Source organism: Chinchilla lanigera, unplaced genomic scaffold (genome assembly GCF_000276665.1).
Source record: "Chinchilla lanigera isolate Chin_1 unplaced genomic scaffold, ChiLan1.0 scaffold00169, whole genome shotgun sequence".
Taxonomy (NCBI): Eukaryota; Metazoa; Chordata; class Mammalia; order Rodentia; family Chinchillidae; genus Chinchilla; species Chinchilla lanigera.
Genome location: NW_004955570.1, coordinates 1,121,803 through 1,133,280, shown reverse-complemented (window position 1 = coordinate 1,133,280; position 11,478 = coordinate 1,121,803). Strand labels below are relative to the sequence as shown.

The 11,478-nt window shown below is 64.5% G+C and overlaps 2 protein-coding genes across 3 annotated transcripts in view; one reads left to right on the top strand and one right to left on the bottom strand.

Moving 5' to 3' along the window:
* Zdhhc12 (zinc finger, DHHC-type containing 12) overlaps positions 1-2,047 on the top strand; it is a 2,676-nt gene extending 629 nt beyond the window's left edge. Inside the window, exons 2-5 of the mRNA XM_005413575.1 lie at positions 570-706; positions 986-1,063; positions 1,209-1,375; positions 1,495-2,047. Of these exons, the coding sequence (XP_005413632.1) occupies positions 570-706; positions 986-1,063; positions 1,209-1,375; positions 1,495-1,819 (707 nt within the window). The 3' untranslated portion in view covers positions 1,820-2,047. The remainder of the gene's footprint in view (positions 1-569; positions 707-985; positions 1,064-1,208; positions 1,376-1,494) is intronic.
* On the bottom strand, positions 1,985-11,478 carry Pkn3 (protein kinase N3; the record flags this gene model as incomplete). 2 transcript variants are annotated; one of them, XM_005413576.2, is given in 23 exon segments in its annotated part: positions 1,985-2,463; positions 2,570-2,650; positions 2,792-2,899; positions 2,970-3,112; positions 3,300-3,376; positions 3,463-3,525; positions 4,100-4,276; positions 4,845-4,936; positions 5,063-5,126; positions 5,357-5,424; positions 5,499-5,598; positions 5,734-5,902; positions 5,982-6,057; positions 6,401-6,544; positions 6,650-6,759; positions 6,845-6,991; positions 7,853-8,036; positions 8,220-8,347; positions 8,438-8,549; positions 9,022-9,167; positions 9,356-9,584; positions 10,919-10,974; positions 11,317-11,478. In XM_005413576.2, coding segments are annotated over 22 exon segments (2,661 nt in total). In that variant the 3' UTR covers positions 1,985-2,250.

Sequence of the window (11,478 nt, the reverse complement as noted above, 5' to 3'; positions counted from 1 at the left end):
GCCTCGGCCTGGGAACCCGCGTGGGTGTCCTGGCTGGAAGCCCCCGCCGCCCGCCGCGTCCAGGCGCCGGCGCCCCTCAGCCCCTTCCGTCCCCAAACCTCCCGCACCTCCCGGGGGCGCAGGCCCCACCCTGTCTCCCGGCAGCACTGGGGCCACCCCGCACTACCACAGTCCAGCCAGAGACCCAGAATCCCTCCCACCCCCCCACTGGCCAGTGTGTCCCGCTCACCCCCTTATCCCAGTGTCCACTCCCCCCTGTCCTCCTCCCTGCCAGGCCTCCCTTTTCTCCTGGCCAGACCTCCGTGCCTCTGGGCTTCCCCTCTAACCCATCTTCTTGCCAGCAGGAGGGCTTTAGGAAACAGATGTTGCCCTGTAACCTTCCACGGCTCCCTATTGCCCTCCAGAGAAAGTGCAGATGAACTGTCCTTCCTGTCTTAACTGCCTCCTCTGGCAGCACCCTTGGTCACCCCTGGAACCCTATCTCCAGGGCTGTTTACGGCCAGGAATACACTCCTCACCTCTAGCTGCGCCAAAGCCCCTCCCTCACTGTCCTCGCCTGGTCTCTCCAGAGCTGCGGCAATGGGAGGCGCAGGGGGAGCTGCTGCTGCCCCTCACCTTCCTGCTCCTGGTGCTGGGCTCCCTCCTGCTCTACCTGGCTGTGTCGCTCATGGACCCGGGCTACGTGAACACTCAGCCCCAGCCCCAGGTAACTGGGAGCCCCCGGGAGCCTGAACCCCTCCAGCCTCCAGAGACCCAAGGCCCCAGGCCCATCGTGGGCTTTCTTGGTCCTTTCAGAGAATGCTCTTGCCAGGGCCCAGAGAGGGCAAGTGCCTGGCAAAGGTCACACAGCCTTGCTCTGTGCAGCCTGCTGTGCCCCTCCCACACCTCCGCTCCCCAACCATGTTGGGCCCCCAAGGAGATGCCCACCATGCTAGTAGCGGCCTCCCCCAGGGCCCCATCTTAGACCTCACCCCTCATTTTTCAGGAGGAGCCCAAGGAGGAGCAGACAGCCATGGTCCCCCAGGCCATTGCCCTCCGGCGCTGCAGATACTGCCTGGTGCTGGTGGGTGACGCAGGGACCCTTGGGGAGGAGTGAAGGCCATGCTGAGACTCCCTGACCTCCTCCTCCTGCCCCAGTGCCCTCCTCACCCTTCCCCTCCGTGGGCAGCCCCCGGACACTGAGCCACAACTCCGCTCCGCGCCCATAGCAGCCACTGCGGGCCCGGCACTGTCGTGACTGCCGCCGCTGCGTCCGCCGCTACGACCACCACTGCCCCTGGATGGAGAACTGCGTGGGCGAACGCAACCACCCGCTGTTTGTGGCCTACCTGGCGCTGCAGCTGGCAGTGCTGCTGTGGGGCCTGCACCTGGCGTGGTAGGTGCCACCCGCCCAGGGCACGGGCAGCATAGGCGGCGGGCACCCCTAGGCAGGACGGAGCCAGGGCTCCTTGGGGCGCCCGTCCCACCCGCAGCCCTGACCCGTCTGTGCTGCAGGTCTGGCCTCCACTTCTTCCAGCCCTGGGGGCTGTGGCTGCGGTCCAGCGGGCTCCTGTTCGCCACCTTCCTGCTGCTGTCCCTCTTCTCCCTGGTGGCAGGGCTGCTCCTGGCCTCGCACCTCTACCTGGTGGCCAGCAACACCACCACCTGGGAGTTCATCTCCTCACACCGCATCGCCTACCTCCGCCAGCGCCCTGGCAACCCCTTCGACCGCGGCCTGACCCGCAACCTGGCCCACTTCTTCTGTGGCTGGCCCTCGGGGTCCTGGGATACCTTGTGGGCTGAGGAGGAGGAGGAGGGGGGCAGCAGCCAGGACGTTTAGTGTCCGCGGAGGCCGCCTGCCACCTCGGCCGGGCCTGGGAGGGCCGAGAATCCCTGCCTCCCGAGCACAGCCCCGCCTTCCTGAGGAAGACGTGAGGGAGAGGATGGAGGTGGTCTGAGCAGCTAGACACCAGGCCCCCGGGCGCCGAGGCTGGGCCTCCTCCTGTGCACTTTTACACATTTAATAATCCACAAAGCCAGTCAAGTATTAAAAAGACAAACCAAGCCACTCCTCACTGTGGTACCCTTTCCAGTCCAGCTCTTGGTGGGAGGACAGGAAGGGGACGCTGCGTGGTGACAGCCCACGCAGCAGCCCGACGGCCACCACCTTGAGTCCCACAGGATCCTCAATACCCGAGAGCCCTGCAGCTGGGCAGGGCACCCGCAGGCACCTGCAGGTTCTTAGGGTCCAGGCAGGCCTCACTACAGGCCTCAGGGCTGCAGGAAGCGCTCAGACACAAAGTCGAAGTCCCGGAAGGCGGCCTGCTGGCGGGCACTCAGCGGGCTGTGCGGGCCGGGTGGGGTCAGGGCAGGTGGCAGCCCTGTGAACTCGCCCTCGAAGTAGCGCAGGTCCGAGGGGCCGCAGAGGATGGGCACGAAGGGGGGCTGCACGGCTCGGGCCAGCAGGGCCTGCCAGTCGGTGGTCTGGGGTTGAGTGCAGAGGCGGCTGAGTGGGCGGGAAGAGCAGCCCCGGGGTCACCCCAGGCCCCCACCCTGCCAGGAAGCGGGGCTGCCGCGGCTGGCCTCTCACCCTAAAGAACGGCTGGACCTTGATCTCCTCCGCGTCCTGCTTGCCAGCGCCCAGGCGCTGCTCCGGGCACTTCTGGAGGAGCTGGGCAGGGAGCAGGTGTGTGTACTTGGGGTGTCGCAAGGTACCCCATATGGCTGCGCCGGGGACCCCAAGGGCAGCAGCAGCAGAGCCCAGAAACCGTGAGCAGCTGTGGAGCCTGGCCCTGGCCCCCGACACACCTACCTTCTGAATGAGCTCAAGGGCTTGCGCTGACAGAAAGTGGGGGTACGGGGCGTCTGTGTTGACAATGCAGTCGAACACCTCCTCTTCCGTGTCCCCTGGGAACGGGCACTGTGGAGCGGGGGGCTCAGCAGAGTGTGGGGGGCACCTTGCCCACCACGCCCTGGAGCCCCAAGCTCACCTCGCCCACCAGCATTTCATAGAGCAGCACGCCCAGCCCCCACCAGTCCACAGCCCACGTGTACGTCTCCTGCGTGAGCACCTCGGGCGCCAGGAACTCCGGGGTGCCGCAGAAGGTGCTCGTCCGATCCCCAAAGCCGATCCCTGCAAACCAACATCCGTACCAGCGCCCGCTCGGCAAGGTGACCCGTTCACCACGGTATCAACGCCCGATACCAGAAAGCCCAGTGTGGCAGTGCAGGCCCGTAACCCCAGCACCCGGGAGGCTGGGGCAGGAGGATCACCAAGGCTACAGGACTAGAGGATGAAGATCTGGGACAGGCAGCCCCACCTTCTTTGCACAATCCGAAATCTGCTATCTTCAGAAAGCCTTGGGCGTCAAGCAGGAGATTATCCAATTTCAGGTCCCTAAGGGCAAAGGAGCTTTGGCAGTGGGGACCAGGAGGAGCCAGAGCAGCCCACTGCCCTGCCCCAGCATCTCGGGGCAGTGTTACCTGTAAATGATTTTCTTCTCGTGTAGGAACTGCAGCCCCAGGACCACACAGGCCAGATAGAAGCTGGGGATAGGGTGGGAAGAATTCAGCCCCGGCCGGGCATCAGAGAGGCATGGGTCACGCACGGCACACAGGTGAGAGGCAGGTGGAGGAGGACTATGCGCAGGCTGGGCAGTAGCCCCCAGACAAGCAGCCCAAGGTCACCTCAAGGTTGCTGCGCACTCAGCCCACCCTTCCTGAGCTCTCCCACTGCACACTCTCCTGACATCCTCCACCACAGCGGCCTGATACCCAAAGGAGGACCTGAGACTCACAGCTAGGGGTAGGGCTTAGTGAGGATCAGGTCTTTCTAACTCCCAAGAGCCTTGCACGGGGGATGCAGAAAATAACCAGCTGCCAGTTCTCACGTCAGGCAGGTTTTTTGTTTTTTTGAGACAGGGTCTCACTGTGCAGCCCAGGCTGGCCTCAGACTCACAGGAGTCCTCCTGCCTCAGCCTCCTGAGTGCTGCACCAGCAGCAATCTGTAACTGTTACCTGCAGCATACTGGGAGAATGGAATGAGGCTTGCTGACAGGTTCCCAGAGGGCACATGAGGGAGGGAGTTGGGGCAGGGCGGGGCACGGGAAGTGGAACCCACCGGGCCTGGGGCTCAGGGAAAACATCCTCGTGGATCTGCATCATAAGGTCACCGCCTTGCACAAACTCAGTCACGAAGCAGGTGTGGCTGGAGGTCTGGAAGCAGGCGAGGAGGGACAGCAGGAAGGGGTGCCCTGTGTGGCCCACGGCCTCCAGGATCCGCTTCTCACAGTACAGGCTGTGGGGAGGGAGGGCTTGTGTCTCAGCCGAAAACCGCCACGGGAGCCGGGGGTAGTGGCACACAGCTGTAATCGCAGCACTGGGCAGGCTGGGGCAGGAGGATCGCCATGTGTTCAAGGCCAGCCTGGCTACACCGCAAGACCTTGTCTCAAACCACCCCCCAAATATTTTAAAAAGTAAAGAGCTGGGGATATAGCTGAGTGAGAAGGTCTTGGGTTCAATCCCTAATAGCACAAAACACACACAAAAAAACCCTTCGGTGGGCAGCGCCCTGCCGCCCACACAGTACCGCAGCTCACTGGGTCCTCAGAGTGCCAGGTGGGCAGAGTGACGGTGCCCATACAGCAAAGGCGCATGGGGTCACTGAGCCCGCATGACACCATGGGCTCAACCGCACAGAAGAGCACACGAGGTGCTGAGAGAAGAGGGCCGTGCCCCGCAGCCCACGGCTCCCAACTGCAGACGCCAGTGAGAACGCAGGCCTGCCAGGGCCCCGCAGCCTTCGGGTGCCCCCGCCGGCCACAGCCCAGGCCAGCCCCCGAGAGCCCTCTAGGGACCGTGCGCACCTCTCAACCTCGTCCCGGCTCAGCACCTCCCGCTTCTTCAGTGCCTTAATGGCGTAGTATCTCCCTGTGCCCTTGAACTGGACCAGGAGGACCTGGGGGCCAGACAGAGGTTGGCTCTGGGTGGGCAGGACCGGGGTGCCTTTATTCCTTGCCCACGATCCCCAGGCCCCAGCACCTCGCGTGCCCGCTGGCCCCATGGCACCCTCCCAGGCCACTACCTTGCCAAAGTGCCCACGGCCCAGCACAGCCAGGCAGCGGAAGTCCTGCAGCCGGGGGGGCTTCCTGCAAGATACAAAGGGCACAAGAAGCCCAGGGGGCCGGGCCAGGGTCCCCGTAAGCCACTCCACACCCTCATGTCCAGCCACGGGACAGCCGCTCGGGCACAAAGGGGATGGCCATCACTCTAGTCGCAACAGCTGGAGCTTACTAACAACCCTGAGCGGGGAAGACCCTGCCGGCCGGCCGGCCCCGGCGCCCACCCCAAGGAGAGGGAGCACAGCCCGGTGGAGCACCTGCTGGGGGGCGCTGGCAGGGCGGGCGCGAGTCTGGTCCTCGGCTCCATGTGGGGGCGTTTGGTGCGCTGTGGGGACAGGGGCTCAGGCCAGGGCTGGCTGCTGCGTCTTGGCCTCCAGGCCTGCCACCCCCAGCCCTTACCGGTGTCCCCTCCGGCGTGGGCTCCTGGGGCAGGAAGAGGCGTGGGGGCTTGGGCGGGGGCTGGATCTCTTCTCCCAAGGGGGTCTTCTTGGGCACATTACTGCGGGGTGCAAGCAGACACATGGCCGAGCTCAAAAGGACAGGCCAGTTGGCTGGACACAGGGCCACGCAGAGACAGGGGTGGAGAGACAAACAGGGCGGAGAAGCAGACGTCTGGGGCTAGGAGGTGCCTCACCCGGGGGACGCAGGCTGGGAGGCCCCATGGGGTGTAGTTGGAGTCTGAGGGCACCCTTTGGGGGGGCTGGTGGTGCTTGGCGAGCTGCAGGGGGGCAGCAGGCTCATGACCAGGCGCCCCCACGCGGCCATGCTGAGGTTCATCTGCGAAGCCCTCAAGAAGTCCTGGCCTGGGGCAGAGGGGGGTCAGCCCTGGGACCCCAACGGCTCCAGCCCTGTCCCCTCCACACGCACCCCTCCCCGCCACACCTCGGCGTTTGGAGAAAATGCGTTTCTGCCTCTGTAGCCGGGGCCGCCTCTCAAGCACAGGGTCACAGAAGGTCACCTGCAGGGGCCAAGGCAGAGCTGACGATCGGCCCCTTCCCATCCCATCTGCCACGCTGCCTTGCCCACCCCAGGCCGCTAGGCCCGGCCCACCACCAACCCACAGATGCCAGAGCCAGAAGAACCCAGAGAGGCGGAGTCCACACCCTCGGTGGTACCAGCGGAGAAACTGAGGCTGGGGAAGAGTGGCCTCTTCAGAGTCACACGTGAAGCAGGGCAGAGTCAGGACAGGGACCCCAGCCTCAGACTTTCCCCTGGAGACCTCCTCGCTCCCGTCAGTCTCAAAGGGCCTTCAAACCCTGCACCCAGGGGCCACCGGGTCAGAGGGCAGGGATAGGCGGCACCTGGGCAAAGAGCCGGCCCTGCGGCACCAGGCTGAGGGACAGCTGGTGGCAGGCGTTGTCCAGGAAGTCCTCGAGCCTGAGGAAGGCCACGCCGCACAGCTGCCGCCAGTCCCGCCAGTGCACTCCGATCTCCAACTCCCGGGCCTGCGGCGGGGAGGCCAGGCTGAGGGCGGGCAGGAAGCACCCCAAGCCCGGGGACCTGGTGCCCCACGGCCCCCACCAGCCCAGATCCCAGCACACCAGCCTTACTCGCTCCAGAGGAACGGCAAACGTCTGGTCCCAGCACCGTTCGGCCGCCTGACCCCAGCCCGTCTGGCCCACAGTGCGGTTGTCCACCTTCAGAACAGCCAGCACCTCACCTGTGGGGCCGGGGCCGAGGCCAGGGTTCAGGGCAGGCAGAGCAGGGTCACTGCTGCCCCCCACGGCTGCTCCCCTACCACTCACTGGTCAGCTCGCCTCCGCTGCGCTGCTGCCTGGCCCTGGCCCGAAGCCAACCCTCGGAGGGGCTGCTGGCCAGCGCGGCCGCCGGGGAGCGTCCGGGCACGGCCGAAAGTGGCTGCTCACAGCCCAGGAGGTGGACCTGCAGTGTCCCTAGGGACGTGAGGGCCCAGTCAGATGCCACTGCTGATGTACCCTGGGACCCCAGCAATGTCACCCTCTCCACAAGATGGCCGACCCAGACATGATGTACATGGGACCTTAGTAGCCACCTGCCATACTCAAGATGACCAACTGGTGTCCCCCCACCCCCCGCAGGCCTTCTGTCATCCCAGTACCCAGGAGGCTGAGGCAGGAGGATCACTTGAAGTTCAAGGCCAGCCTCAATTACATAGGAAGCCACCGTCTCAAGAAAACAAACAAAACGCCCAGACCTCAGTCAGGTTATGGTGGAGTCCGGTGGGGCCAGTGGGACAAGATGTGGCAGGGACCAAAGCTTAGGACAGGGAGCAGGAAGCCTGGCTTTCAGCCTTGGCCTCACTTGTTCCCTGGGCCTCAGTTTCCCCATCTGAATAATGGAGGTGAGTCCTAGCTGGGGCCCACCTCACCTGATGGGTACAAAAATGAGTGGGCTCGGTTCCAGAGTCACTAAGCTTTGTCTCAAAAGGGCAGAGAAATCAGTGGAGGCCTAGGACCTCTTGAGGACAAGAATTGGCCCAGGAGCACAATTTATTCAAGGCTGGGCCTGGGATTCACACAGAATGTGGCCCATCTGGCCTCCTTGGGCCTGGGGCCATGCACGCAAATTATTTCTTGATGGTCAGTCAGTTGCTACAAAGAGATCTCAGCACAAGGTAAGAAAGACCTTTCTAAGCCTGGTATAGTGGTGCACACCTGTAATCCCAGCACTTAGGGAGGCTGAGGCAGGAGAATGACAAGTTCAAGGACTGGAATCCTTCCCCAAAGTGCTTCAGGGTCCCCCCCAAAAGTAAGGGGCGCTCTGAAGCTGGCTACCTGTCAGGGCGGTGGGCTTCACTAGTGTCCCTGAAGGCTGTGGGTTCCCAAGTGCTGCCATTCGCAGCTCCCGGGCCACCCTGCTGTGCAGAGGGTGGCCGGGCGGCAGGCCCTCCAGCAGCCGCTCCAAGGCCAGCCTGAGCAGGTCCAGCTTCTGTGAGGATTCTTGGAGCTGGGTCTGGGCCTACAGTGGGGACAGGGGCAGGGACAGGACGTGGGGCGCAGGGCCCAGGCCATCTGGAGACGCCCTGCGGGTGCTAGCAGCACTCAAGTCCCATTTCCTCGCCTGCACAGCCTGGCCTGGTGCCTCGAGTCACCGCACGGGGCCGAGTGGAGCCCAGCGGCGAGGGCAGGGGACGCGGCTGACCTCGGCCAGGGCCTTGCGGTCCTGCGTCCTCCGGCCACCAAGCAGCTTCACCACGTTCTTGGCACCCTCAGCCACTGCAGCCTCAATGTGTAGTCGGTGCCGTAGCTCCTCGGCCAGCAGCTCGGGGCCTGCTGTGTGCGGGACACTCAGGCCTCAGGCCCGACCCGGCCCTATGCTGCCCACCCGCGTCACAAGGTCGCAAGGCCTCAAGGCCTCACCTGGCTCAGGGGATCCACTGGCCTCCAGGCTGCTGATCTTCATGCGGAGCAGGGCCACCTTTAGCTGGGAATCCCGCAGCATCTGCTGGGCAGCAGCCAGGAGCTTTCTCTCCTACAGAGATGTGACGAGTGTCTCCCAGACCAGACCCGGGCGGGGACAGAGCCTCCCCGTCAGACCAAGGGTCAAGGCTAGGCCTTCCTGTCAGACGCCCAGGAAGGGGCTGGGGGGCCTCGGGCCAGCGCTAGGCACTGTTTGTCAGTCTCTGGACCACAGCCACGCCCTCCCCAGGCCCCAGGGCTCGGGGCTGTATATGTCCACCATCTGAGGAGAGGCTGAGACTATACCTCCCCTAATATCTGTTTTTTGTTTTTCTTTGAAACAGGGTCTCACTCTGTAGCCCAGGCTGGACTTGAACTCACAGCAATTCTCCTGCCTCAGCCTCCTGAGTGCTAAGATATGGGCATCTGATAGCCACCACACCCTGCTTCCCCTAACAACTGACAGCCCACTCTCTCCCACCCTCCCATCTGTCCAAAGGCCGAGGCTGTGCCTCTTCCACCGGACCCCAGGAGTCAGGCCTTACCTTGGGGGTGCCACTGGCGCAAGTGTGGGTCATGTTCTCGGCCCCCTGCTTTACCTTCAGCTCCACTTGCAGCTGCCTCTGCAGGGCCTCCAGGTGCCGAGCCTTGGACTGCTCTGCCCTCGCCCGGGGGCCTGAGGCCACAGGCTCTGTACAGACAGTACAGGTGCAGGAAGCTGTCAGCAGGGCTGAGACCCCCTCCCCCGGCTCCACCAGGGCACATGAGTGACAGGGGCACAGGAGGAAGTTTGGAGCAGTGAGGCAGCCTGCAGGTTCCAGGCCACAATGGGAGACAGGGGCCTGCGTCTGTAGGAAACGTCAGATGCCATCTCCTCACCAGCCGGGCCGGGCAGCAGGACTTGGGCGTGCAGTTCCCGCAGCTCGCAGTGTAGCTGCTCCAGGCGGCGGTTGGAGGATCGCAGCAGCTGCTGAACATGGCCCAGGTGGCGGCGGTCTGTAGCCACGCGCCGCAGGTTCTCCATGCCCTCCTTCATTTTCAGCTCCTTCTGGATAGCCCGGCGGATCACCTCCTTCTCATCCTCCAGGGGCCGCTGGCCGGGCTCACCCTACAGAAGGACGAAGCGTTACTGCAGTCCAGGAAATAGGGTCTGGCCGCCAAGATGGACACAAACAGCTCCGGAAACTCTCCACCCTCAGAGCCAGGTGAGATGGCGCACACCTGTCATCCCAGGGCTTGGAAGGCTGAGGCAGGAGGATCGTTGCCAGTTCAAGCCTAGCTTGGACTACACAGTGAGTTCAAGGCCCGCCTGAACTACATATCGAGACCCTGTCTCAAAAATCCAAAGCAAGCAACCAGAGAAGAGGGAGGGGAGACTGCTGAGGCTGCTCTGGTGCTACGCAGGTCCTGGGCTGTAGTCTACAGGCGGTCACACCTCACCGCAACCCTCCAAGTAGGAGAAAGGCTTTGTTCTGCTTTGCTGGGGCTGGAGAGTCAGGGCCTCGAGCCCTCCGAGGCCTGGAAGTTGTTATCCCCCCACGACACAGCAGAAACGTGCACAGTGGCCCACGGGGGTGACACAGGGAGAAGACACTGTGTCTCAGACACCAGCCCCACCTCGATGTCCACGCTACAGTCTCGGAGTCTGGGAACTGAGGTAGACACTTGGGAGCCAGAAAAAGCTCAGCGCTGCCCGGCAGGGAGAAAGCAGCCGGCGGCCCAAGGCCAAGCCTTGTTCCTCTGACCTCCCAGTGCCACAGGGACATCCAGGGGGCCGGGGAGTCACAGTCCCAGCCTCCACTCCGCTCTGGGAGGAAGTAGAAGGCTCCTTCCCTCCACCCCAGGCCAGAGCCTCCCTCTCTGGAGCCTACACTGCAAACCGGGCACCCAGGAAGTCCCCTCTGTGGGACCCCGGCAGCCACCCCATCTTACCTTTCGGCCCGCCATCTCCTGAGCCCGGGGAAGAGTGGTCGCTCAGCCTCGGGGACCCCCACCAGAGGCTGTGCCGGCCCGGCTGTCTGAGGGCAAGGGCGAGGCTCAGGAAATCCTCTGGCCGCCCCAGGCAAGAGGGCCAGAGCCAAAGGCCTGAGCAAACAAAGATCTTAGGAGCTGAGGGCCGGCAGCAGGGGTCCTGAGTCACCCAGCTGCTCAGCAGGGCGGAGGCTGCAGGAAATCGGAAAATGTGTGCGAGCAGGGCAGGGAGGGCAGAGGGACTTCTCGGAGGAACAGCGCGGGAGGGGTGGACTCAGCCCTAAGGGCTGCCTAAATCTGGGTGGGGACACCGTGGGGGCCCGGTGTACTACACCCCTCTGCTCTGGGCCGCAACCCTGACCACACACCCCTCTGACACGCACACGCGCACAGCCAGCGCGCCGGTGGCTAGTTCCTGGCAGAAAGCCCGGGGCCTGCCACTGGAGCGCTCTGTGTACCCCGAAGTCCCACCTGGACGCCGGGCTGAGCGCCTCCCGCCATGCAGCTCACCCTCGCACCCCGCCGGCCTGGAAAGGACCCCACAAGCACTCAGACTGGCCCTCCCCGCAGCGCACACCTCCATCGCCCCCAGGCAGGTCCCGGGTGCCTCAAAGGGCACGCCCCACCTCTTTCCGGCTAATCCCCATTGCCTCAGGGTCCCACGTGGAAGAACCGATTTGGGGGTATTCCGCCCCCGCGCCCCCGGTGGCGCACAGCGCGGTTCCAGACCGGCTCCTGCGCTGGCCTGACCCAAGGCTCTGAGTCACCCAGAGGACAGCAGCGACTCCGCCCAGGGCTCAGGTCTACCCTGCAAAGGTGCCACGGGCAGCGACGCCAGGGGGCCCCCACCCCCGCCCCCTCGCGCTCACCTGCCGCCTCGCCCCCTGCTGCATGGCGCCGCTCGGCCCCTCCTCTCGACCCCTCGGTTCCGGAAGCCCCGGCCTCTCTGCCAGGACTTTCAAACTTGAAACTTCCCGGGAAGCGGCGCGGAGAGCTGGGATCGAGCGCCCCCTCCCGAGGCCCGAGGCCCG